This window comes from Lontra canadensis, unplaced genomic scaffold (genome assembly GCF_010015895.1).
Source record: "Lontra canadensis isolate GAN:19392208 unplaced genomic scaffold, GSC_riverotter_1.0 scaffold13, whole genome shotgun sequence".
NCBI classification, from domain to species: Eukaryota; Metazoa; Chordata; class Mammalia; order Carnivora; family Mustelidae; genus Lontra; species Lontra canadensis.
Genome location: NW_022631007.1, coordinates 12,208,653 through 12,236,477, shown reverse-complemented (window position 1 = coordinate 12,236,477; position 27,825 = coordinate 12,208,653). Strand labels below are relative to the sequence as shown.

Genomic DNA, 27,825 nt, shown 5'->3' with positions numbered 1-27,825 from the left:
CCTAAGTTCTCGTCCACCTCCAGGATTGAGCAGTTGCCTCCAGAATCACCATTTCCTTCTGCTACATGCAAAGAAGGAAGCCCATCTTCTCCTTCTCTATGCCCATTTCCCCTTTTTCTCTCACCCCAAGCAAAGGTTCTGTATTTAACAAAGCTGCACACTTGGAACTCCTCGCCGTGAAGAATGTAACCATGCGGTTTTTGGTGCTCTTTGAAGATAGATGGTGTCCGTAATGGTGCAAGCTTATCCACACTAAAAACCTGTACCAATCATTATCTTTCAAAACCCTTCATGGCTTCGCTGGATCAGGGGCATTCTCTACCTCCTCTTTGCTGGGAGCTTGGGAGGGATATTTTTATCCTTAATTACACAGTCCTGAGATGATCTTCTTTCTAGCTTGCTTCATTTCTCTTTGTGAAACTCTCGAGATACTTGTTGGGAGACAGAAATGACAGCTGGCAGACAAGTTCCACATCTTCAGCCTGGAGAGGAGCTGCCTCGGGGAGGTGCAGCCTGGGGCAGCTCCCTGATTGACTCTGCTGCTCGCCCCACACTCCTCTGCCGCCTTCCCTTAGCCCCAGGCCCAGTTCCTGCAGCTCTTGCTGCAGAGTCCGAAATGGCTGCTCGCCTCTCCTAAACCTTGGTCAATGTCATTGTCATGGAAGGCATCGTAAAATTTTAGAGCACAGAGGCCTCTGGAGGTCTCCATTGCACTCCCCTCCTTGCAGAGATAAAGAAATGGAGGCCTTTCCTCCCCCACTCATATTACAAATTTACCCCTTCGTTCAACCATTTAGCAAATGTTTATTGAGAAGCTCCCGTGGGCCACTGCTCTCCTAAGAGCTGCAGACACAGCCGTGAGCAAGAAGGACAAGGTCGTAGCTCCCCTGGGTTTCACATCCTCACAATGGAGACAGAGGACAAATGAGCGAGTTAATAAATAACAGATAGTCACTGTGGTGGGCAGAACCCCCTCCAAGAAGTCTACAGCCTGATCCCTGAATCCCAGAGGTATGTTTACGGCATGGCGGGGGGGCAGGGGGGGGGGGGGGAGGTTTAAGATGTAGAAGGAATTAAGGTCACCAATGTACTGACCTTGAAACAGGGATAGTGTTCTGAATTATTCAGGTGGGCCCAATCAAATCCTGAGGGTCCTCATAAGGGAAAGAAGAGAGTCAGAACTAGAGATGTGGAAAGGGGAGAAAACCATTCCTGGCTCTGAAGGTGGAAAAACGAGCTATGAGCCAAAAGGCAAAGACCGATTTCCCTCCAAGTCTCCAGAAAGGACCATAGTCCTGCCAACCACCTTGATGTTAGCCCAGTGAGACCCATTTCAGACTACCAACCCCTCAAACCGTAAGAAAATGCATTTGTTGGTTTTTAAAAAGATTTTATTTTAAACTAATCTCTACCCCCAATGTGGGGCTCAAACTTGCAATGTTGAGATCAAGAGTCACATGCTCAACCAACTGAGCCAGCTGGGTGCCTCACATCTGGGTGATTTTTAAATCACTACATTTGCAGTAATTTGTTACAGCAGCAAAAGAAAACTAATATATTGCTGACAGTGGTAAGAGCTATGAATAATGAATAAAAATAATAAATAAAACAGGGTCATAGCGGAATGACTGTCAGGGCAGGGGATGGCTTTAGAGAGGGAGACCTGGGAGTAACTTTGGGGCAGTTAGCTACATGATAATCTAGGGGTTAGAGTCCCAGGCAGAGGGCAGGGCAAGTGTAAAGATCCCGGGGCAGGGAGGAGTTTGGTGTTGGTAGGAGTGACTATCTCCTTGATGCCTTCTCACAAAGGGAGAGCTATTCTGTTGTCTGGGTTCCAGAGCAGTCAACAGTTTTTCTTGCAGACTTCTGAATAACCTTGAAATCCACTTGTTGTGAATGTCTGGTTTCCCTCTTTAAAGCTGGGACTATGTCCTTGTGTCCTGTCCTTGTCCCAGTATGAGGTACTATGGCCTCTTTCCAGGATCTTAAGAGTGGATATTTACCAGAGATATTGGATTGTGGAAAACACAGTTCTTCATTTCAAAACTTCAGAACCTTTCCTCCCCAAGTCACGAAAGAGAGTAAATACGGTGGAGAGACGGGCAGGTGCTCTGATGGCCATCTGCCCCCTAGGGACTCTTCACTTGGACTGTCAAGAGCAGCTGTAATGAAGGGACTCTCAGAACTTCCTACCCTCTAATGGTGAATCTCTTTGTAAAAATAACTAACGGTGGGGAACCTGGGTGGTCCAGGACCCAGGGATGATGACCTGAGCCGAAAGAAGCTGCTTCTTTCAGCTCAGGTCATGATCCCTGGGTCCTGGGATCGAGCCCCACATCGGGCTTTCTGTTCAGCAGAGAGCCTGTTTCTTCTCCCTCTCCCTTGGCCTGCCTCTCTGCCTACTTGTGCTCTCTATCTCCCTCTGTCAATAAATAAATAAAATGTTTAAAAAAATAAAACTTAAAAAAAATGACTAATGAAGAAATTAGGATTTTTCTATCTCAAGCCAAGTCCAATTGTTAATGAATGGTTATGAATTCTCTGTCCTATATCAGGCTCTAGAGGAGAGGCAGAAGCAAAAGAGTCCTTGTTCGTGTTCCCAAGGCACCCACAGCTCATGGGGGTGGAGAGATAGGGGGAGAGAGACACAGAGCTAAGAGTCACCCACATGGGAAGGGCATGGTAGGGGGAGGAGGGGAAGTGCTAGGGGAGCACAGAAGAGGGAGTGATGATTTTTTGGAGGGATTGGTTGGGTCATTCATTTCCTCCCACTTGAGGGGAACTCCTTTTGCTATGGAAATGCCTGAAACACCTCTACTTCTAGATATACAAATCTGGGGCCCAAGAGATAATCTTTTTTTTTTTTTTTTAAGATTTTATTTATTTATTTGACAGAAAGAGATCACAAGTAGGCAGAGAGGCAGGCAGATATAAAGAGAGGAAGAAGCAGGCTCCCTGCCCAACAGAGAGCCCGATGGGGGACTCGATCCCAGGACCCTGAAATCATGACCTAAGCTGAAGGCAGAGGCTTAACCCACTGAGCCACCCAGGCGCCCACCAAGAGATAATCTTGACAATTGCTTGTCATTAGTCTCTAAACTGAACGTCTATCCCATAAGGGCAAGGACACAGTACAAGGTTGACTAACTACTGTACCCCCAGTACCCTAACCAAAATATGCTGAATGAACAAGCAGATGAACACATGGGGAATCTTTGAGCTAAGTCATTCTAGAATGACAAGTCATTAGGGACTATGGTCAGGAGATAGGGCTCTAGCGCTGATTGGACTTGGTTTGAGAGTATGGTCATCCTGAGCTTCATTTGAGAAGGTTATAGATTCAAATGCCATACCACTCACAGCCGGTTCCATTGCGAGGGTCAACCTTAGGTGGCCAGGAAAGCCAAAGTCAGTAGCCAAACATGGCGGCGGCAGCAGGCTCAATCTGGCCTTCCAGGCAGATGCCCGGGTTGCAGAGCACCTTGGTAACTAAGAGCCAAGCCAAGGAGAGGTAGGGTGGCCTGGCCCTTAAGCCAGAGCATGGCAGATCAAATAACATCCCTATCCCACCGCTGACTAGTTGTATGAACCCAGCAAACAATGTTAGCCCCTTAGTTTCCTTGTATTTCGGATGGGAATAATGGTAATGATACTCCTTTCTAGGATTTGGTTAAAGGACATAGATCAAGTGGCTGGCTCCAGGAAGGGCTCAAGAAATGGGGGAATGGTGAGAAAGGATGAGAAGGTAGGGCCCAGGGGGAGTAAGGGGACCCTCCCTTGGATCCATCCCGTATCCCCAAGGCTCTCTCTTCCTGCTGCTTCATGGGACCCCAGGCACCAGCCCCTGCCCTGACCCCTCCTTCTGTCTTCCCACTTCTCCAAAGCTGCACTGACATAAGCCCAATGAGCAGACACAGGACCATCACAGTTCTTGAATCAGTTCCCCATCCAGAGAGGACAGAGAAGCTCAGACACAGCACCTCCTTCTCCTCTCTGCTCCTGGGCTGTAATCTGGCCAATCAGGATGCCTGACTGCTCATTCTCCTTTCCCAGCCCCCTAGACTTTCTTGTCCCAATCCCAGGACTCCTGAGTCTGTTTTGTGCCTCCAAGTGTGCGGACTTTCGGCCTCCCCTGCACCTGGCACCCCCAACCCTTGGCAGGCCTCGGCTTCTGCCTGGGTGTTGCTGAGCTAACTGGCCTCCACACTTCTCTCCCCCATTCTCTCAATGACCCTCTCCGTGTCATTGCAAAACGGTCATTTACTAAGCCACGTGTATGTCCAGCACTGAGCCGTGTGCTCCACAGAAACCATCTCCTTCCATCCCGGAAACGCGCCTACGAGAGAAGGACTGCCTTTACCCCGATATTTCAGAAGAGGAAACAGAGGTTCGTTAGAATAGGACCTGGAGGACGCCCCTGCTGCAGGAAGTAGGAAAACACCGAGAGAAGTATCTCAGGTCCTCACAAGCATAAAGAAGGCAAGGCCTGTAAGAGCCAGGAGTGAAAACCCGTGAGAAGAGAACGGAAAAGACCAACAGACAACAGGGCCAGTGAAAGAGGGAGACCAGCCAGGTCAGGCAGGCTTGGAGCAGAATGAAAAACTCAGTGGTGAAATTCAAATCCACATGGGAGGGGGTGAGAGCAAAGCGGAGACCGGGCAGTAGGGGACCCTGCCTGGAATGTGGAGGAAACTGGCCAAGGCATGACCAGCAAGGGTGAGGAGTCAACAAACAGATCAGGCACGTCCCGTGGACACCCACTGGAGGGCAGCTAAGTGTGGCAAGAGAAAAACAAGTCACCACTGTTGCAGAAACCTGCAGCTCTTTGTACATGCTTACGGGTGGCAGCAGACACCAGCCATTTGAGAAATAGTTACCAAGTGGCCTCCCCATGCCAGGGACCATTCTAGGACAGACAATAAATAAATCAAGGAAAGCAGGCGGTTACAAGTGTCACAGGGAAGATACATTAGGATATGGGGATGGGGGCGGGTAGACATTTTTATGGAGTCATCAGGGAAGGCCTCTGGGGGGAGGCATATTTTCTTAGAGGAAAGAATCCCTTCTGTTGGGTGACTTTAAGTGGCCTTTTGCGTATGTGAAAGCTAGACCCAGAACATCACCTTGAAAGGCAATCCCAAGCAAAGAGGTTAAACCATCAATAGGAAGCAAGTAATGGAGGTGCCTTCCCAGGCAGAAATGGCTGGTGTTTGGACTTTCTGTGGTTACAGTGGGACAAAGGGACACTGAACTCCAGGATGTCTGGCACAGAGATGCAGCACAAGGAATGTTGTGCGGGGGGCAGGCAGGGGAGGGAAGGGAGCAAGTGGGTCCAGCAACACGGCGCAGGCCGCAGTTTCAGAGAAGGAAGAGTCAGAGACCACAGGGGTGGTCTCTGATCACGGCTTGGGGGCGCTGGAGGCAGTGAAACTTGATGTTAGTTTAAAGTTTTCATTTTCTGCTTTGAAATTCCCCTAGGACAACCCAAACCTCTGCATGTTGGGACACTTTTAGTTGCAGGTGACAGAAAACCCCAATTCAGTTACTTGAACAAAAACGAATGCTCTCACAAACAGGAAGACAAGAGGCACGGTGGTGATCACATGGGCTGATTCTGTCCAGTTCATTCAGAGGCATCCTTGGGGACATGGGTTCATGGCACCTGTCTGCTCTGCCCTCCGCATACTGGCCTCCCTCCCCAGCTGCCTCCCCTTTGGCTTGGGAGATGGGAGCGGTAGCCCCAGCTGTTCCATACTATGACAGCTTCCAAAGGTAGAAAAGGGACAATTTCATCCTTGTATCTCTTTCTAAGACAAATAAACTTTTCCCAGAAGCCCCACATGGAGCTTTCCTTCACATCTCCTTGGTGATAATTACATTCTAGTCTCATGCCCAAGCCCACCCCCCACAGCGGTGTGGGCCCCCTGTGAGCTCTGCTTTGGTAGCTAAGAGGAAATGGGTCCACTGGTGGAGGGGGAGGCAAGGAGCAAGGCAGACCAGCAGGCTTGAAGCAAGGACCGGCAGGGACAAGGTGCATGGGGACAGGGTGCGGAGGGGAGGGCAGAGAAAGCAGAGACAGTCATCTGGAGGTTCCATTGTCAGAAATAAAATAATGATAAATAAAAGTGGGAAGAGCTGGATTAAACATGTACTCCAGGACCAAACAGAAGGGCAGTCTGAGCCGAAGGAAGACCCACATTTGGAGACAGAACGGGCTGAACACATTTTCAGGAACTACCGACAAAAGGAAAATGACAAGGGTAGGAAAAAACTCCCACCAGCTTCAAAGCAGGAAAAGAGAAGGAAAAAAAAAAAAACAAAAAACCTGATTCCGTATATGAGAACCAACACCAGGCTGGCCTTGGGTTTTGTATTTGGGGCTGGTTGTAATAGCACGCTTCTGAAGGCAGCAGAGCGATGCCTCTGGAGAATCTGGGGGAAACAACAGCAACAAAAAACTTGGTCCTCAACAATTTTTATCTCCACCAAGTTCCCTTTTGAAGACAAAGGCAACTGGGGATGTTTGGAGCTGCCCGTGTTCAACAGCAGATACAAATAAAAAAATAAAATTAATTTTAAAAATATGCAGGCTTCTAGGGGTGCCTGGGTGGCTCAGTGGGTTAAGCCTCTGCCTTCTGCTCGGGTCATGATCTCAGGGTCCTGGGATTGAGCCCCGCATCAGGCTCTCTGCTCAGCAGGGAGCCTGCATCCCTTCCTCTCTCTCTGCCTGCCTCTCTGCCTACTTGTGATCTCTCTGTCAAATAAATAAATAAAATCTTAAAAACAAATAAAAAATAAAAAATATGCAGGCTTCTAGATCATGGCCATTGGGGTGTGAAGGGACTGCTGGGTCCCCGCAGTCCCTACCCAGCCCAGCGCCCTCCGCGTGGCCATGGCTGAGCCCGTCTTGCAGGGCGGGTGGCCCTGCGTGTCTCCTGTCGCCTGCACCTTCGCGGCTCCGTCCCGTTGTGCAATGTCAGGAAGTGTGTGTGAGAGCCACATCCTTCGCCCGGGCGGCTCTGACGGAATCTTTACTTCACTGGGTGACCACTCAGAACAATAACAGCTGACACCCTCTTCCTGAACTTAATAACAATGGCTCAGCCCTTTACCCTCCAGGACCCTTATGACAACGGCTTTTAGAAAGTTGTTTTGTTTACTGTCTCCAAAAGCCACACTTGCCCTGGTGACACAGCCACGGCCACTGTCAGACACCAGGAACTGAGTCATGAGCCTCTCACCCAGGCTGCTGGAGCCTCTGGGCCTTTCCTCTAAATGGGGAAAAAAGACTGAAAGAGTCTGCGAGGCGGTTTCGAACTCCCTCTCCACCTCAACGTGCTAGAAAGCTTGCGCGTGTTCCTGCCTCAAACACTCAGTATCCTGGACGCAGTCTCAACCATGAGAAAAAGACAGGAAGTTCACGGCGAGCCCTGATGTGATGGTCCAGGGGCAGCTTTTATTTTCGGCTTTGTTCTTCTTGGTAGGAAGGATGTCAGAAAGAGAGCAAGGGTTGAGGGGTTGTAGGAATACAGCCGAAGGGCCCTACTGACGTTGGTTTGGGGGCAGCCCCTTCTGTGACGTGTCTGAAGGCTGCTGTTCGCGAGTCTCCTGCCAGAGTCCGCGCCTACCCTTCACACTGGTCCTTACTCTCCCAGGGAGGAGGGCCATTTCGAAAGGCCTAGGAGGCTTACAGACTCCGGAGGAGAGTCACTTCCCTTTCCAAGTCAGAAAAGGAGTTTACAAGAAACGCAACTCTGAGCATGGGAAACTCAGGCTGAGGGGTGGAGCAGACCTGTCTGCCCCCGGCTGCCCACCCCCGAGGACCAGAAGGTTCTCAGGATTGGGGGGCCAGAAAAGCTGTTGACCCACCAGCCCCATGATAATTCTGCAGGCTCCTGAGGTAACCGAGGCAGAGAAATCCACAGCCCCAGGGGCAGAGCTGAGAGAGACTGATGACCACAGCAACTGCCCCCTTCTCGCCACCCCTAGGCACTGCCTAGAACCTTTTAGAATACTGCCCCCACCATCACCCACCTCTATCCCTCCCTCTTCTCTCCTTCCTCTTTCTCTTCTCATTCATTTCTCTTTCCTTCTTTCCTTTCTCTCCGTTGTCTTCCTCCCCCTCCCTCCATCTCTTTGTCCTCCATTTGTCCTTCCCTCCCTCACCTGAGCAGGAGGTAGGACTGACTTATGTGGGTCAGCAGATGTGGTTGCTTTATTTGACATCTGTTTCCTCCCAGTGAAGACGACAGTGGTGGAGGTGGTGGTGGGTCCCCCCTGCCAGTCACTCACCCAGGTGGGTGTTTTACACGTTGTAGGCTTTCCTGCCTTTGTTCCAGGTACCTCACTGATCAACTGCAAGGGCCAGAGGTCACTTTTGATCAGAGGCCATTGACAACCGTGGGAAGGAAAGGAGGCCTCTCTCCCTGAGAGGTGACAGCTCCCTGCTTCTGTACCCTCCTAGGATAGAGTCCACCCTTCCCAGGGGTCCAACACACAGCCAGGTCTGGACACACTTTCTGGGGTGGAGACCGGGGGGGGGTGAGCTCCGCCTTCTGCAGGCCTCAGCTACCTTCATACTCACAGCAGGGGAGGGGAATGAAGCTACAGCCTTCCCTCCCCCTCTCTGATTTCCACGAAGTCTGAGAAAGGTGGAGAGAGAGCAAGGCCCTGGAGGGTCAGGATCGCTCCTCTTCCTGACCCAAATGGGGCAGTCATGCACCATGACGCACAGACCCACCGCCTGAGGTCCTTCTGTGACGATCGGAGGTGGGGTGGCCCTTTGGTTTTGTCCAAAAAGACAGAAGTCCCAGTGAGAAGAGCGGAGGGAACTCAAGTAAGAAAGCGAGTCAAGCCGCCGGTGCTTTCTTTGGACAAGTTTTTCAAGCCAGATTCTTATTTTAGGGGCCCCACACTGGTGGCAGTAAGCAGGCTCAGGTGTAAGGAATGAGTTATTTAGAAACTGTGGCTCGACTCAGAAAAGAGTATGAGGTTTTGCCTCGACATGAAAAGAGGAACCAGGGTTAAAAATAAGCAAGAGTGGGTCAGAACTGAGAGCCGGTCAGATCTTTGATTTCACCTCCTTGCACATGAGCCTCAGCGTGCTCCTCGGGAGCCTTCTACTTCTGTGATCTCAGGAAGGTGTCGTGTTTTTACCGGAAGGTGTATCCTTCAGAGGGGAAGCTTCCACAGACTGCCTGGGCCCCACAGATCCCTGCACCCTGGTTCCCTGCTGTGGGCCACCCAAGAGGTCACAGGCCCAGGGCTGGCCCAGCCCACCGGTCCAGCAGGGCCCCAGCTTTTCTATGAAGACTGCCTGCCCATCGCCCTGGTTGAGCGTGGCCTCGGGTCACCAGCTCTGTCTTCCTGCTCTGACTGTGGGGGCGGGTAGCTGCTCGGGCACCTGGCTGACACGCCAGCCTGTGGCCCCTGAGTGGCCCGTGCAGAGAAAGCTGTTGGTGGCTGAGCCACCCAGATCCCCTCTGGGGACTGGTAATTGAGAAGGACACCTGTCTCGGGGAGAAGAACAGACGGGCAAAGGGGGACTGAGGCATGGCGGGGCACACTTGGGGGGCCTCTGGTCCCAGGCCAGGCCTTCTCCCTCACAGGCTGCCCACTCCTTACAGAGGTCAGCCAAAGCAAGGCTCCATTCTTTGATACCCTGAAAGCCTGATGAGGCCTCAGATTCTGAAACTACCTCAGGACAGGGAACAACTCCCAGGAACGCACAGCCACGGTGACAAGGACGTGAAGGTGAGAGTGGCCATGCCAGACTCAGTCAGTGCCTGTTTGCAGGCCGTGGGTACAGCCATGCGTACAAGAAGCCACAGAGTTATGTCTTTTCCAGCTCAAGGCCTAGTCATACTTGAAGTCGTCTTCACTTTGAAGGAATAGAAGAAACCACAAGGGGAAAAAAGATCAAAAGCGTTGACCAACTTTTAACTTAAGAGAGTTGAGGCTCCTTTTAGCAAACCGCCTGTCAAGGGTGCCAACCCGGCCAGGAAAGCTCACAGCGTCCTAGACTCACAAAACACCGCGGAGGCTGTGGGGGCCACTGCCTGCCCCACACAGGACTCCCCTCCGGAGAGACCACCATGCCCACGACAAGCAGCTGCCAAGGACCTGAGAGGACAGTCTGATGCTCGGGGCGCCGCCATTTATCCCTGGTGACAGGGCTGAGACATGTGGGCGCCCCAGACGCACTAGAAACATCCAAATGGATATTCTTCAGATCCCGGTGCAGACACCCACTGGGAAGGATGAAGCAGCCCAGAGCGACTCAGCCTGACCTCTATCGGGTGTGGCGACACCAAATGAGCCCAAACTGGCATCTCCCAGAAGCCCCTGCCTCAGAGAGCCCCAGCTGCCCAGGCAGGCAGCTTTGAAAGCCCCGGGGTTGGTTTAAGCACCCTCTTAGGGTCTCATTCTCTGACTTAGTGGCTCACTGAAGCAATTCCTTTGGCCCCTGTCTTTTCCCAGAGGTGTTCTACTCCACAGGCCTTCTCCTCCTTGACGCATTTCCAATGCAAGTGTCCCCAACACCTTTCTGTTGTCCTGCCCTCAAAGGCATCCTAGCTCTGGCCAAAATGCGTCGTTCCTTTCACATTTTGGAATCCGTGATCATGCCCCACCTCTCCTCCACTTGGACTTTCTTTTCAGCTAAACCTCACAGGCCCCGTGGCTGTCCTCCATGACATGGCATCCGAACCCTGGTCCATCCCTGCTCTTTGCTGGGCATGTGGGTGCATGCTTTTTTTTTGGTGCCTCTGACCATGGTCTGGAGAATGGAGCATGACTCCTCTGCCCTCACCCTGAGGACATCTCCTTTGTTCTGACACCACCCCCCACCCTTAATGCAGCCAGATAAAAATAGCTCCCTGGGCCTCCACACCGCTCAGTCTTCATGCATTGTGGTCACACAGAGCCCGTGACATTTGTCATGCAAACTATGGGGGGTGGGGGTGGGCTTTTCAGACTCAGCCTTGGAAAGACTTGCTGCAGCTGATTCTTTGTTAACGTTTAATAGCAAGTTTTACACACTTGGACTCTACACCGTGCCACCAGGTGCCACGAGCATCAGTCAGCCTTTGGCAGAACAGGTGTCTACAAATGGAAAGCACTGTTTTGTGTTGACCCGTTGGGCGATCATCTAGGCCCTCAGACAAAACTGGTCTGTTCTCCTAGAAGTTCCTCTCCTCTCCTCTCCCTCCTGGACCACCGACCCTTACTCAGTTAAGCTCACTGAAGAAAATAAGCAACAAGCTACAGTCCCTTTCCATTATCTCCAGGCGCCCTTCCCCAACGGAGTGGGGTCTCCGCTTACCCACCAAGCCACCCCCACCCGCAGATTTCTGGGGAGAAAGAGGCTTAGCAGGGCCCTCATGTCCGTGTGTTTGGGGCACATCCTTTCTTTTCTGTCTTCTTTGTCTCTGTCCCTTTCTCTGCCAATACCAGCTCTACTCAGGGCCAGATGTCCAGGTTGACAAAGGGCTTACCTGGACAGTGAATTTATCATCTTCATTGGGCAGAATCCGGTACGTGTAAACACAATTCCGGTATCTGAAATAGACCAAAGGCTTCGTTAGAACGCATGTGAGGGAATTCATTTCTCTGGGAACTGAAAGGACAGTAATCCCTGACATGGCTCGAAGAAGCTGGGCATGGCTCTGAACTTTGGAGCTGACCATTCCGATGTGGAGATCAGCCGTGACATCAAGCAGCCCCAGTCTGAGGACCCTTCCCTCTGCCCCCTGCCCACCACTCAAGGAGCTCCAGGAAAAGCCATGTGGGGTCTTCTGGGCATGATTTACATGGGCATTTGACAGCTGTGTGGTCTGATTTAAAGGAATCTACCCTCAAGACATAACTTCAAGAGTATTTAGCCCCTCCAGGGTGTCTGGCGCTTGACTCAACATTTGTATGTGTTCTTTAACTAGATTTTATTTTATTTTATTATTATTATTTTTCAATGTGGGGCTTGAACTCATGACCCTGAGTTCAAGATCTGAGCTGAGATCAAGAGTAAGCTGCTTAACCAACTAAGCTACCCAGGTGTTCCTCTTTAACTAGTATTTAAAATTATACACTAGTTAGGGGCACTTGGGTGGCTCAGTCATTGAAGCATCTGTCTTCATCTCAAGTCATGATCCCAGGGTCCTGGGATGGAGCCCCGCCTATTTGTGATCTCTCTCTCTCTGTCAAATAAATAAATAAATCTTTTAAAAAAAACAGAGAAAAGAAAAAGAAATGTCTCCTCCCCATTCTGTTGAGCCCTGCTTCTTCGATTTACTACTCCTTTTTGTAAATCATCCCAGAACTCTTAAATGTACACTCAAACTTATATATATACATATCTTTTTAAGTGCACATAATATCACCGTATATATGTTGTTCTGACATTTGCTTTTCCCACCAAAAAACATATTTTACAGGTCTCTCCAACTCACATCCCACCATGCGGTTGTACGGTCATTTATTTGACCGGCCCATGATGATGGTTGGGTAATTACTTTTAGCTTTTTACTCTCCTAAACGGTGTTGCAGTGAGCCTCTTAGCACCTACACCTCGTGGGATGGCTGAAGTCACGGATTCAGCCTCCCCATCAGTGCGATGGGGACCCTAACAATCCCGGCCATCTGTTGCTGCGGCCACTGAGTGAGTTAACGTGGGAGGAGCATTTAGATAGTGTCTGGAACACGCCGGACCCTGCACGTGCTGACATTTACTAGTGGCTGTGGGGAGATCACCACCAGGAGAAGAGCCGCACGAAAGACGTGGGCTTTGTGTTTTGAGAGAGACTGACAGGACTGATGATCGCCGCCCTGCAAGGCTGTCTGTGTCACTTTTCTCTCCCACTAACCGGATATGTCTGTTTCCCCACGCCCTGCCAACAGGCTGCTATCAGACATGTTAATCTTTGCAAATCTGAGAGGTTAAAGAAAAATGAGTACTCACTTTAATCTGCCTTTCTTTATGAGAAAGGTTGACTGTGTTCCCATGTTTCACTATTCGTCTTTCTTTTTCTGAGAATTTCTTTTCATGTGTTTGGCTTACTCTTTTTTTTTTTAAATCATCTTTTGCTTATTTATCTGTAAGACTTCAATACATGCCGCAATATATTTTGGAATTATTTATTGTTGACGGTGTTTATATATATATATATATATATATATATATATATATATATTTTTTTTTTAGGCTGTGTAGAGATTTAATGATTTTATGTGGTCAAGTTATACAATCTTTTTTTGGCTTTTGAGCCAATGGATGTTTCAAGAAAGTTTTGGAGAATATTTTGGGTAATTTCGCTTCCACTCGGCTCTTCATTTCTCGCAGGAAAGTTTCTTTTTCTGTCTTTGTCTCGTCTCTGAATGCTCATCACTGTGTACCCTGTCCTGTGTCCAGAGCCCGAGCGGAAGCCACTACTGGCTTATTTCAGAGTCAGCAAGGATGACTCTCTAGGGCACTGTCACCTCACCTCCTGGAGATGTCCCAGAAATGGTGAACCACCCCAGACCCCCATTCCCCCTTCCCCCCTAGCCTCAGCCCCCTTTGCAGAGCCCTGGGGTAGCCCCACCCTGCCAGGCCCTTATCTTTCACTGCTTGTTCTCATGACACTTCCGCTGGTAGATATGCAAATGAGACCAGGCCCAGAACAGTCTTTGTTGGCTGAGGGCAAAGAAGGGGAGCAGGCCCCAAACATCAGCCTTTCAACAAAAAGAAGAGGGTCACCAGGAGAGGGGCAGAGACAGCTGCACACAACAGGAAGGCCCTTTAGTTAATCAAGTGTGGCAGACAAGCCCTTCTGGCTTTTTCAGAGAAGTTCTAGGAACACTGAAATGCGAAGGGGTTCCAGTTCCATGTGACTCAGACAGATCAGAACTCAAAAGCGAGTACAATAGGAAGAGAGAACACTCCCCCTTAGACAGTGACATCTCAGCAGCCACCACACATGGGGCTGGACACGCTGTCCCTGCAGCGGGTCAGTTCAGTCTGGGAGGGAAAATGTACAGCATCACCACACCAGCCCCGCCCCACCCACAGGAGATGGGCTGTTCCAGACTGCATGAGGGGGAAAAGGGGCTCTGTAGGCAGGTGGGGGGGGGTCCCCAGCCCTCCCCCACCACTCCTCAGCAGCTGTGCTTCACTCTGGTCCCAGACGCATAAACATGTACAAATACACACACATACAGACAGAGAACACGCATGTATACATGTACATATGGGTGCGTACACACAGATGTGTGACCTACATGTACACACACAGACGCACAGTCTTACACGTGGCATGTTTAGTGAAGGTTCCACGACGAAATCCTCTTTGACAGCAGCTGCCCTACAACGTAATCCAGATGGCGCACTACGACGGTCTCGTCCAGCCCTTCCCAGCTCTTTGTGGGGATTTAGTAACAATTTAGGGGGCTAGCCCCTTGGGTCCTCAGTTGCTACTCCTTCCATGGACTGGGTTGCCTTTCAGGGCAACCCTGTCAGGAGGAGCCCCGCCGGAGACCCAGGTACGTGGGACGTTGTTCCACTCTCAGGTGCAGTGGGGCTGAGAGCAAATTTCCCACATGACTGAACAGCTGTCAGTGACAACAGGTGCCCACCCTGTCCTAAGTGGGAAGATGCTTCCTCTGAGCAGCACATTTCTAGAACAATCTTAATATGGTTTGGGAAGGTCTACTTGAGCACACGAGGACAAGCCAATGGAAGCAGAAAGAAACACTATGGCATTTTTATTCTCTTGGATAAATATGACTATTTCTACATGACTACTCCGGGCCAAGTGAACACTGACAAGCGGTCCCAGAAACATCTTCTACCATGGTGAGACTCATGGTGGGTGGGGGTAGGAGGGGACAAAGAAATCAAACTCTAAAATTCAAGAACCTGGGGCACCTGGGTGGCTCAGTGGGTTAAGCCTCTGTCTTTGGCTCAGGTCACGATCCCAGGGTCCTGGAATCGAGCCCCACATCGGGCTCTCTGCTCAGAAGGGAGCCTGCTTCCCCCTTTCTCTCTGCCTGCCTCTCTGCCTACTTGTGATCTCTGTCAAATAAATAAATAAAATCTTTTAAACATTTTTGAAAAATAAAAAATAAATAAAGTTCAAGAAACTCATTACATCTCTGTCTCGCTCTGTCAATCGTCTTAGTGTGCTCTATAATTGTTTTTAAACCTGTTTGTAATTCTTATTATATATCAGTTCTAATTTCTGGTGTTGTTTGTACATATTTTTTTTCTTGCTTAAATGTTGTAGACTTCTGGACAAGATGGGGTGGGGGAACAAGTGGTGGAAACCCTGCATTCAAAAAGCCACTTGGACTGATAAAGAGACAAGGGAAAATGTATGTCAGCCCTAGGAACCAAGGGTGTTCACTACTTACCACCAAAACCTCAAAGAATCCAGCCAAAGAGAGTCAGAAAATGGATGAATTATAAGAGGCCATTAGTTCAGAAGAGAGAAGATGAGAGGAGGCCAGGTGACCAAGTGAAAGGTGGAGGGGAGGCAGCCAGAGTGCTGTTGGTGGTCTGTTGAGTACCCTGTCCCAGCAGCTGGGAGTCCAGCACATTGTTCCTTGTATGAGACCCCTGGGAGGAAGCCCACCTATCTATGAGCCACACCACCCCTCATCACTTACCTCCATCAGCTAGATCTCAGATTGGGGCTCCCACCCCCATCCCTGCTGGTCTTTTATGTCTCTGGGAAGAGGATTTGGGCAGAAACCCACTCTGTTCTCCAAAAGAATCTGTTCCAACTTTTCCCAACAGCTCTTTGTCAGAAAAGAAAAATCGCCAGACCTATGAAAACATTGCACCATTCGAAAGAAGGGCATCATTTTCCTAAGGACTCAAAGGTGTTCCTTCCATGTTTCATAGAATCACTACACAAAGAATAAAAGACATTTTGGCGAAATCTGACTTGAGAACTCAGTCCACAATTGCATCTCCGGCTCGGGCTGAGCAGCGTGAGACGAGGAAAAGTGATCAGATGGGAAAATCCAGGAGTTCACGAGTCAGCACGAAACACCACAACCAAGGTGATAAACAGCAGCTCATGTCCTGGAGAATGCTAACAAAGAAGAAAAACTCAAGAAAGTCAGTACAGCAAGAAAAGACAGGGAGGGAACAAGAGAAATAGAGAAGACAGAGCTCTGTCCTCAAACATAACATAAGTAGAGGTTTCTGAAAGCACAGATAATTTTTTAAATAAAAATAAAAAACAAAACAGGTACTGAATCTAAGAGTGTATGACTTGAAAAGCAGAAAATTAAGTGGCCAACCCTCGGGCAAATTGAATAAAGGAAAGAAAAAAATGTTCACCTTCTTCCTACCCGCCATCTAGACTGGGTCCATCCTTTTCCACCTGCCCTGTGTCTGGGAGATGGACCTGTGTGGGCTGCCTCACGCAGGTCTGGCACAGGCAGAGTGAGAGGAGCACCTGAGGGAGGCATTTGGTCCCCTGACCCCACCCTGCCTCCAGGAGAAGGCCTGGTGACAACCTGTCCCCCTGGCTCTTTAGGTAATGGGAATGGGTTCCCAAGGTTGCTAGCTCTAGGCTGTGCTGCCTTCCCTGTCAACCCTCTGGATTAAGCCATCTTTTCCCTGCTAGGAGCCCAGCCAACACAAAGAGGAAACAAAATCAAAAAGAGAAAAAGAAGAAAGAACAGTAATAAAAGAGAAATCTGAAAATTACAGAAAACTATGCACAACTGTGTGTTAGAAAACTCAAAAAGCTCAACAAATGGACTGTTTTCTGAAAAATAAAGATAACTTACTGAAAGTGAAACAAGAGATAGAAAACAAGAATCAATCAACACCAAAGAAGAAACTGAAGCAAATATTTGAAAATTATCTCTGGGGACGCCTGGCTGGCTCAGTCGGTGGACCATGCAACTCTTGATCTTGGGCTTGTGAGTTAGAGCCCCATGTTGGGTGTGGAGATTGCTTAAAAGTTAAGTAAAAATAAATAAATAAAAATGGTCTCTGTAAGTGGCTCTGAGGAAAAGCACCTCTGCCAAACTTCTTTTACTATTTCAAAAAAATCAGATAATAATGATGCCACATAAATGTCTCCATATTTTATCATTTCCATGGCTCTTAAAACCTTTTTTTTAAAGATTTTATTTATTTATTTGACAGAGATCACAAGTAGGCAAAGAGGAAGGCAGAGAGAGAGGGAAGCAGGCTCCCTGCTGAGCAGAGAGCCTGATGTGGGGCTCGATCCCAGGACCCTGTGATCATGACCTGAGCCGAAGGCAGAGGCTTTAACCCATTGAGCCACCCAGGCATTCCCATGGCTCTTAAACCTTAACTTGCCCAAAATCATATAAATCAATATCACCTACGAGCATATATACAAAAATTCTAAATAAAATTCACAGTACCAAAAATAATATAATCAAGAACAGAACAGTTCATTTTAATTCTGCAAAAGAGGTTAATGTTAGGGAGTTTATAAATTCAAGCTATTATGCCAGTAAATGAAATAAGGGAAACAACATAATCATCTCAATAGATATTAAAAAGGCATTCGATCAAATTAAATACTTAGTCATTCAAAACTTTATAAAACTAGGAAAAGATGGGTCCTTGTTTGACATGACAAAAAGCAAAAATTCACTTTTATCAAGTGCTAACTTCGTGTGGATATTATATCAAGTCCTTCCCAGGCAGTGTCATGTTTGACTCTCACAGAACCTCCTGAGGTACATCTATTCTCTTCCCAATATCCTCCACGGCAATGTTTTAGAAATACTGGCCAGGGGCGCCTGGGTGGCTCAGTGGGTTAAGGCCTCTGCCTTCGGCTCAGGTCATGGTCCCAGGGTCCTGGGATCGAGCCCCACATCGGGCTCTCTGCTCAGCGGGGAGCCTGCTTCCTCCTCTCTCTCTCTGCCTGCCTCTCTGCCTACTTGTGATCTCTCTCTGTCATATAAATAAATAAAATCTTTAAAAAAAAATTTAGAAATACTGGCCAATGTAATAAACTATGAAACCTTAATCAGAGTTATAAGTATCTGGAAAGTAGACCACAAAATGATTACAATTTATATATAACATGATGGTCTCTCAAGAAAATCCAAGAGAAGCAAATGAAAAACAGTTTGAAATAATGAGGAGTAAGTAAAATGATAGAATAAAAGTTAAATTTATAAAAACCTATAAATCTCCTGTATGTTATCCATTACCACAAAAGGGTAACTGGAGAAGAAAAGGTTTCATTTACAAAAGTAACAAAATTATAAAGTAATCAGACATAATCTTAACGAGAAATAGAAAGGATCTATAGAAAGAAAACTACAAGATTTTAAAAAAGGGAAGGTGAACTTATCATTAAGACTAATGCTAAAATATTCCTGGGATGTCTGGGTGGCTCAGTTGGTTAAGTGTCTGCCTTTGGCTGAGCTCATGATCCCAGGGTCCTGGGATCAAGTCCCAAATCAGGCTCTTTGCTCCGCAGGGAGCCTGCTTCTCCCTCTGCTGCTCTCCCTGCTTGTGCTCTCTCTCTCTGATATATAACTAAATAAATAAATGACTAATACTAAAAAGTTCCTTTCCACAAGTTATATTATGGATTTCCTGCCATTGGAATTGAAGTCCCAACTGTATTTTTTCCAACTTGACAAAATTTCTAGCTGGTTCACCTGGAAGAACACTCAAAAACAACAGACAAGAAAATCCTAAAATAAACTTATAAAATTGCGGTGATGTATTTGGCATAAGAAAATCAGACATATGTGGAAAAGGGTAAACAGGCAAGAAAGAGATATGTAATACTTAATATACAGGGAAAGAGGACTCAGAAAAGGCATAAATCATTCAGTCAAAGTTTCTGAGAAAGATGATTGTTTACTAAAAAAATACATATACACCTTTGTCTTACACCATTCATTGAATCACTGATTTAATTCCAGAGAGATTAAAGTGTTCAATGTAAAATAAATAAATAAAATAAAATAAAATCCAAAAAAAGCCTATCATTCCTCCATCTGTTTTTGCCAAGTACCTTGCATGTGATATACACATTTGTTCAATCCACCCGCCACCACTACTACGGAGCCACTCTCAGCCCTGCTTTTCAGATGAGGAAACAAAGGTCCCATAGAATTGCTGGGGGCTGGACAGGCACAGTCATCCTTAGCCCGAGTCTATCAAGTTCCACAGACCCTGTCCTAACCCTCCCACCTCCCAATGGGGACAAAAACAAACAAACAAACAAACAAACAAAACAAAATAGCCGTGCACAGACTCTTCACATTGAAAAGCAAAGGAGAAAAAAATCACAAAGGAAAAAGACTGATAGACTTCATGAAAATTTACAATCTCTGAATGTCAAAGAAATCATAAAGTTTAAAGGCAAACCACAGTGCAAATATTTGCAACAAAAGTGATCTAAGGGACAGCTGGGTGGCTCCATAGTTAAGCTTCTGCCTTTGGCTCAGGTCATGATCTCAGAGTCTTGGGATGGAGCCCCACGTCCAACTCCATGTTCAGCCTGCTTCTCCCTCTCCCACTCCCCCTGCTTGTGTTCCCTCTATGGTTGTCTCTCTCTGTCAAATAAATAAATAAAATCTTAAAAAAAAAAAGTGATCTAAGGTCTTCATGCAAACAGATACCAGAAAAAACACAGCTTCATAAGAAAAATGGCAAACAGAATGCACAGCTCATTCACCAAAGATGAATTATGAAGGTCAACAGTCCTACCAAACAAGTTTACTGGGAAGGCCATCAAGAAATGCAAAGAAAAAGGAAAAGAAATGAAACACCTTTCACCTTGCAACTTAATAATTTTTTTAAAATTTCTTTTCAGCGTAACAGTATTCATTGTTTTTGCACCAGTGCTCCATGCAATCCGTGCCCTCCCTAATACCCACCACCTGGTTCCCCCAACCTCCCACCCCCCGCCCCTTCAAAACCCTCAGATTGTTTTTAAGTGCAGATATTTTTTTTTTTAAGATTTTATTTATTTGTCAGAGACAGAGGGAGAGAGAGTGAGCAAGCACAGGCAGACAGAGAGGCAGGCAGAGGCAGAGGGAGAAGCAGGCTCCCTGCCGAGCAAGGAGCCCGATGTGGGACTCGATCCCAGGATGCTGGGATCATGACCTGAGCCGAAGGCAGCCGCTTAACCAACTGAGCCACCCAGGCGTCCCAAGTGCAGATATTTTTAAGTGCAAATATTCAGTCCAGGAGACTGGAATGAGGTGAGCACCCCTCATACAGCTGGCCGGAACACAAAATGGAACAAAATTTCTGGAAAGTGATTTGTCCTTCTGTATCAAGAGACTAAAAAAACTTTTCAGCTCTTTGATCCGGTAATTCCACCGCTGGGAATCTATATCCAGAAATGTCACATCTGCACTGAGACCTTCATCACCATCATGTTTATAACAACAAAACGCTGCTGGTAACTTAAATGTCTGACAATACAAGACTTGCTTCAGAAATTGCAGCACATCGTGTAATAGAATTTTGGCACCCATTAAATATGATATTTAGGGAAAAGAACTTTAACTAACCAGGAAATGTTAGCGTTGCTAAAAAACACAAACCAAAATGACACGGTTAGAGCTAAATATATAGTACAGAGATTTATCTCTCTCTGGAGAAAGAGGAATGCAGAGAGAGTGAGAATATACACCCACAAATTAACGGTATTTATGTTGGTCTCTCGGCAATTGGGTGATTATTTTCCTCCTTTTCACTTTGTACTCTTCATATATTATACTTAATGCTGTATTTTTTTAAAAGATTTTATTTATTTATTTGACAAACAGAGATCACAAGCAGGCAGAGAGGCAGAGAGAGAGAGAGGAGGAAGCAGGCTCCCTGCTGAGCAGAGAGCCTGATGGGGGGCTCAATCCCAGGACCCTGGGATCATGCCCTGAGCCCAAAGCAGAGGCTTTAACCTACTGAGCCACCCTGACACCCCCTTAATGCTGTATTTTTTTTTAAGTTACTTAAAAGGGACACGGCAGTGCTTATCAGCAGATCTAGTTCTATGTGGCCTCTGATGCCAGCAATGGCCTCACAAGCTGTCTCCTCTCCGAAGGCCTGGAGCCTGGCTGGCAAGTGAGGAGGCTGGACCAGCGGACTGTTTTGGAGCCAGCCCTACCTGGGGTTATTTTTAAAAAGTAGCTGAACCCAAATTGTTTGGGTGCTGGTACTTGTTAAAACTATGTTTTTTGTTTTGTTTTGTTTTTTATTTTATTTTTTTAAAGATTTTTGTTTATTTGACAGAGAGAGACACAGGGAGAGAGGGAACACAAGCAGGGAGAGTGGAGAGGGAGAAGCAGGCCTCCTGCTGAGCAGATGTGGTGCTCGATCCCAGAACCCTGGGATCATGACCTGAGCTGAAGGCAGATCTTAACAACTGAGTCACCCAGGCACCCCAATACGAAGTTTTTCTAATTAATGGGCAAAGGGGGTGTGACGTGAGCATGGGAGAAAGGAAAGATCTGGTCCCCAGAACTGTGGGCTTGTTCTCCCCACTTCCCCCGGAACAAGGCCTGCTGCAGCTACCAGCACTGATCTCCACCTTGTCCACAAGCTGGGCTCCCTCTTCAGAACCTTAGGACTTCTGTCCCCTCAGGATCTCCCTCCTAAATGGAAACTAGTTAATCGCTCTTAAGATGGCCGCCATTCCTTCTTGACTTTGTCTTCAATCTACCTGGTGCTTCTTCCTGGCATCTGTGCCCCACACCCCTCTATCCCTCAGGCTTCTGGGCACTCAACCCTGGCCCCAGTGCCACTGGACACTCATGCACCATTCAAGTGTTCTTCCTGCCTTATCTCTTTGAGCGCTTCCTCCGAGGAGGCCCCACATGACAGCTCACTGTCTCCCAGAGGCGCTTACAGGCCTCCAGGAAGTTCTTGAAGTGACACTCAGGCCCGAGCTCTCCTCTTTCCTTCTGCTGTGGAATTTTCTTCACAGACGGCCCATTCTCCCCTGCATCTGAGATGTCACTACTCACTCTATCACTTGTATGAAATAATAGCCCGTGGATGCTTATTGCATGCCTGGCCTTGGGTCACACGCGCTGCCCACATTCTCCCGTTTTACCCTCTCAATAATCCAATGACAACAACAGATAGACAGATAACCCGATCTTTTTAAAGGGGCAGAGGACCTGAATACATATTTCTCCAAATAAGATAGAGAAATAGCCAAGTGACATGAAAAGAAACTCAACATCATTGGTCATTACGGAAACACAACTCAAAAGTCACAACAAGAGGCCACTTCACACCCACCCTGGGATGGTTATTACCAAAAAGACAATGACAAAGCTGGGTAAAGATGCAGGAGCATCAGAACCCTCACACACAGCTGCAGGGACAGAAAATGGAGCCGCTTCTCTGGAAGCAGGGTGACAATCCCACAAAAAACTAGAATTACCATAGGACCCAGCAATTCCGCCCGAGACCACCGAAAACACGTGTTCATGTAAAAACTTGCACACGAATGTTCACAGCAGCATTGTTCACAACAGCCCCCAAAATGGAAACAACCCACATGTCCATCAACTGATGCATGGACATGTACAGTGTGGTTTATCCACACAATGATTATTTAGCCATAAAAAGGAACACTCAGGCTGCCCCACAGGTGAAATTAAACGCATTGTGCCGGGTGAAAACAGCCAGACTGAGGGGGCCACATATTATATATGATTCCGTTTATAACCCAAGGACTGGGCATGTCACCAGCGACAATGCGGGGTGGGGACAGGGAGGTTAGTGTCTCATGAATAGAACTCACACCAGATATGGCCAACCACAGAGGGCGTCCCCCTAAGGACGGTGTCCCAGGGCAGGGATTCGGGCAAGAAGGGTGGGCCTCCCCTCACTCCATCGCTGGGACAAGCAGGAAGGCCTGGCCAGGGGCACCAGTGCCATTTCTCCACCATGCTTGGGCTCACACTTCAGGAGAGGGGACCACTCAAAGAAGCACCAGGGTCTGTGCTCATGTGAATGTAACCTGTCAGGTAGGCCAGCTTGTAAAACACATGAAAGCCAGAGCCTGTTTTGGTTCCAGAATGCCTGGTACGGGCCCAGAAAGCCTGGAGACACTTGACTTGACCAGGTTCTTCTGAGTCACTTCAAATAGAAGATGCCAGCGACCCATTCAACACACAGGCCTTCACAGGCACACCCCTCCTGCCTGCCTTGAACCTGGAGAGAAGACTGAAAAGAGTAGCCCTTGGACAAGCTCTTATGTAAAGGGGATTTCAAGAGCCCGTGATCCTTTAGCTCTGGCTGCTGGCGACTGTCTGGGCCAGCATTTGTCCTCACTTTCTGTCAACACCGGGTATGACAACCAATAGTTCTTTGTATTGCACAAAAATAAGCAATGAGCAGTGCAAACCTGACTCAAATGTTGGAAGGGGATTGGAGGAAGGGGGGTCATGCCATGCATTCTCACCACAGGATATGGCTTTACGCCTCTCCTGGACATCAATGCCCTCCCACAACCCTTCTCTGTGCCTCCCCTTTCCAGGCCTACCTGACCCCACGCACACCCAGGATGGCTGGCTCCCCTCCTTTTCTCCCTCCTGAGAACGGCCTGAGTTCAAGTCCTGACCCTGACCGTTATCAGTCCTATAAACATGACAGGCCACCTAACCTCTCTGGGTCTCAGCTTCCTCATCTGTAAAGTGGGGATGATGAGAGTCCTTCCTCCAAAGGACATCAGGGACAGTGAATTAATCCACGTAAAGAACCTAGAATAGGGAGCCGGGCACACAGTAAGCCTTCAGGAGTCTTTTGGGTTATTTTTAGACAGAAGAGGTGAGCAACCCCCTTCTGTTAAGGAAACAAGCCTTAAGGCTTACTCTACCTCAGTGGCCCTATCACATTCTGGTGTCCCAACAAGAAGAATGCCTTCTCTGAGGGAACTTGTCGTGGCTCAGTGTCCTTCTAGTGCTTCTTTATCCTTGGGGCTGTGCTGACGAGGCCTCGGTCAAGGCTGCCTGGTACGCTGTCCCTGGGAATGCAACTATGGCTGTGCCTGGGCACCTCAGGGGACAGGGGGTTGTGCCCTGAGGAAACCAAGACCACTTCCCTGCCCTGGCTCCCTGGACAAGGTGCTGGTTCCTGACCCAAAGGCTGCGCACACCTGCTCCTCCCCCAGGAGGAAAACCAACCCTTTCTAGTGCACTGTGGTTGGAAGGCCACCCAACTGGGCTTGTGGTGTTCCCAACGAGGTTGGGCCATCGTTCTAGTTCTGCCTGTGCGGCCTGAGCAAGAGGAGGCTGGCCCTGCTGACCCCAGGCCCCTTCCATGGAGGGACACCCCTACCCCCGCATCCCCAAAGGTATATCTCTTTCCTGCAGCATAAGCACCTGAAGGTAACACTGGCCCCATGCAGATGGGCCACCCTGGCAGGAGAGGAGGGCGTGAGCTTGATACCCCTTCATTTCCCCATCCCAGATGGGTCGGACACCCCCTCTAGGTGCCCCGTGGCAGCTTTGAGTCAGGTCAGGGGAGGCTGACGCGGGCCCCATCTGGACAAGCCCGCCGTCCCTCATGTTTTCAAGCCCCTTGTCGCAAGATGGCAGAGCTAGACTCAAACCACGTGGCCAGCTGCCTGGGGTCTTCCCCCTCCATCCAGCTCTCTGTGCCCAAGAAGGGCCTCTGGGGTCTCCCTCCAGCAGGGCTCTCTGAGCTGTGGAGGAAAGAGCTGAGCTTTCCTGCCCAGGGGCAGGTGGTAGGGCTGACCTCTGGGGAGGAAATGTGGGTTTGCAAGGCCTGGGGTGATGGTGCGCTCTTGTCACGTGGGCGGCCCTGAATTGCAGCCTTGTCTTTCGGCGTGTCCCTCCCCCCTCCCTCATTTCATTTAAATAGTCAAATCCTGTTCTCTTTCCTGGGCACCAAGGCCCCTGGGGAGAAGGTGTACGCAGTTCCTGGTGCTCCCAACACAGCAGCTTAGCTTCCCTGCTGTCCCCTCACTCACTGGTGGGCAGTGGGGAGAGGCTCTGGCCACTGGGCACAAGCAGAAGGAAGTCTTGGCATGCCAGGCCAGGAGGCCTTTTACCCTGGATGTTTCTAGAGAGGGAGGGCAAGCTCCTGGTGGCTTCCTTCTGCAGGCCTGGCTCCCCGGGATCCCTGCGCTCCTAGCTGACTTCCAGACAGACAGCACTTGGGAAACGGAGAAAAGCCCAGCTGCTTTTCACCCTGTCAGGGTTCCCAGCACTAGGAGGAATCCAAGTGCTGGGGTCTGGACCTAAAAGGGCTTTGAGGATGGGAGCTTGATGAGAAGAGCAGACATCTGTGGGCACCACTGGCACTGTCCCTAAGAAAGAGACCCTGTATCTTCGCTGCAGCTCTAAGAGTAATTCAGTGCGGATGGGCAGAGGGGAGGAGAGAGGGAAGAAGGAATACAGAAAACTAGGCCCGGACCCCAGCCTGCCACCAGCCAGCAGGGCAATGGAGCCAAAGGCCTCCCCTTTCAGAGCTCCTTCCACTCACTCGCAGTCTGGGGCCAAGGGACAAGAGGTTCGCAAGGGCCTCTAGGCCCAGCCCTAGCTCTGGCTTGCCAGCGTGGAGTCAGAGACCATGTCTGTAACCTGTGCACAACCTGAGCACCCTGCCAGAGCATGCTGACCAAAGGGTCGCTGGGAGGGTCCTGGAAACTCTCAGTGGGAGGCTCAGCCCATAGCCAACACCCAATAGCTTGAGCCTTCCACGAAGGTCCACAGGGCAAGAGAGAGCCATGGGGGCCCAGTGGAGTCAGTGTGGAGTGTTCCCATCCTTTCCAAGGCCCTGCTGACAGGTGCCCACAGAGGCAGTGCCTGCGGGGAAGTCCTGGGTCCCTTCCCCTGAGTGCAAAAGTGGGGGGTGGTAGGGGAAGTTGGCCTTGGGAGGTGAGCCTCTGGTGCAGTCAGCATTTGAAACCACTGGCCAGCTGCATCCTTGTCAGCACCCTGGCTTCCCTTGCTGTCCCCTGGAACCCTATGCTCACACTCGGCCTGACAGCATTAGGAGCAGGGCAGCAAGGGTCCAGTTACCTGGGTGCATGCAGCCTCTGGGGGTAGATGGCCCTGGCTTTGACTGTCATCAGTCTCTGAGCCCATCAGAGCCTCAGTTTCCTCATCTGTAAAGGGAACTGACAGGGGGCTTGCAGTTCAGGTTGCCATGAGGATGAAATGGGGTAACACCAAGACAAACGCTTACACTCAATGCTCAAAACAGGTCTGCGGTCAGTGACTGACTTCCCATCCTGCCTGTTCTAAGGGAACTTTCTGCAAGTCCATGGATACTACCTGAGAGGAGCAGGGGGACAACCTATCCCCAACAGTGCCTTGAGGGATGGTGAGATGACAGGCGTGCAAGCGTGAGGGCCTTTTTCAGACATGGGTCAAACGAGGGTGTTTTAAAAAGGAACCTTCAGCAAGTGGCTGTTTCCTCCGTTGTTAAGACAACTGGAGGTTTCAGCAATATCCCAGAGCTGGAAGTGGGGTGAAGTGGGGGTGTGGGGGGGAGTTGACGGTGGCCAAGAGGCCAAAACTGGCTGGGGACACAGCCCAGGGCTGAGGACACAGCCCAGGGCTGGGGGGTGGAGAGAAGAGGTTCTCCCTATCAGTGATGGTGATTTCCTCTACTCTCAGGGCCCCGAACGCAACTTTTGGGTGAACTGAGAGCTCTTTCTGGAGTGAACCCACCCCATATTCTGACTCCCTGAACAACAACTTCCTCCAGGGACCCAAAGCCTAAGTTCCAGAAAGGTCCTCTCTTGCCACATCTGTTCTTCCACGAGGGTTTCCAGGCTGGGCATCTTAGACCAACACCTGAGCTGACCAAGCCGCTTTGGAACACAGGCACCCGCTTCGGATCCCTAAGCTTCCGCCTGCCTCCCAGAACCTGGAGACCCCCGGCCCGGCCCCTGGCACCACCGCCCCTGGATAGCGGGCAAGGGTGACCAGATCCCCGGTGGTCCTAGGGAGCTCCTGGGGCAAAAAACCTGAGCTCCAAGGCCCAGCAAGGCCCACAGTGGGCCTTGGCTGGACCCACCAACAAATCTGGGCAACAGGCAAGACAGGTACACGCATCCCGTGCCATGAAGACAACTTGTCCCCGCGTGGGCACGAGGCCCCAGCCGGCCTCCCCTCCCCGGCCAGGGCGGGCGCCGCGCACTTACAGCACACACAGCGCGTAGGCCCGGGAGATGGACTCGCTGGCGCGCACGAGGAAGCTTCCGTCCTTTCCCGTCCTGGACAGCAGCTCCTCGGCCTTGGAGCGGGTGATGTTGCCGTGGTTCCAGCAGGGGACCATGGCGGGCACGGGCCTCCCGGGGCCGGGCCGGCGGCCACCGCAGGACCGACGCGCCACTAAGGGTCGCCGAGGCCCCTGCACTGGGAGCCGGAGCTGCCGTCTGTCTGTCCCCTCTCGGCGGCCCCGCTGCTGCCACCAGCTCCCTGACCGACTTCCTGTTTCAGGAGCTCAGCGGGGGAAAGGAAGCCAGCGGCCGCGGAGAACTTCCTCATTGCGGAGACCAGCCGGGGAGGCCGCGCTGCTCCTTCCCACCCCGCCCACCCGCCTGCCGCCCCTCCCCACCGAGGCCTGGGTGGGGGGGCAGCTGCTCTGGGGTGGGGAGGCCCACGGCTGGCTTCTGAAGAAGGGTGGCCTACCAGGTGTGGACCGGCCAAAGCAGTGGCCACCAGCGGCCTGGCCTGCTGTTCACGTGGGAGGGCCACGCCCGGGCTAGATCCCTCCGCCTTCGGGCCTACATTGCCCCAGAGCTGCTTCTCCGACCCCGGCGTGCGCACCCGGAACCTGGCAAAACTGAGGGGTGGGAGCACGGTGGAGCCCCAGCCCCACGTGAGAGACTC

At 49.9% G+C, this 27,825-nt stretch overlaps 1 protein-coding gene across 2 annotated transcripts in view; it reads right to left on the bottom strand.

Moving 5' to 3' along the window:
- The window catches only part of INPP5D (inositol polyphosphate-5-phosphatase D), a 110,737-nt gene extending 83,335 nt beyond the window's left edge, over positions 1-27,402 (bottom strand). The window contains exons 1-2 of one of the 2 annotated variants that reach the window (XM_032857516.1): positions 27,135-27,402; positions 11,496-11,559 (exon numbers count right to left, since the gene is read on the bottom strand). In XM_032857516.1, the coding sequence (XP_032713407.1) occupies positions 11,496-11,559; positions 27,135-27,268 (198 nt within the window). In that variant the 5' untranslated portion in view covers positions 27,269-27,402. The remainder of the gene's footprint in view (positions 1-11,495; positions 11,560-27,134) is intronic. The other variant, XM_032857515.1, reaches the window with a different exon arrangement.
- Positions 27,403-27,825: the final 423 nt, after the last annotated feature.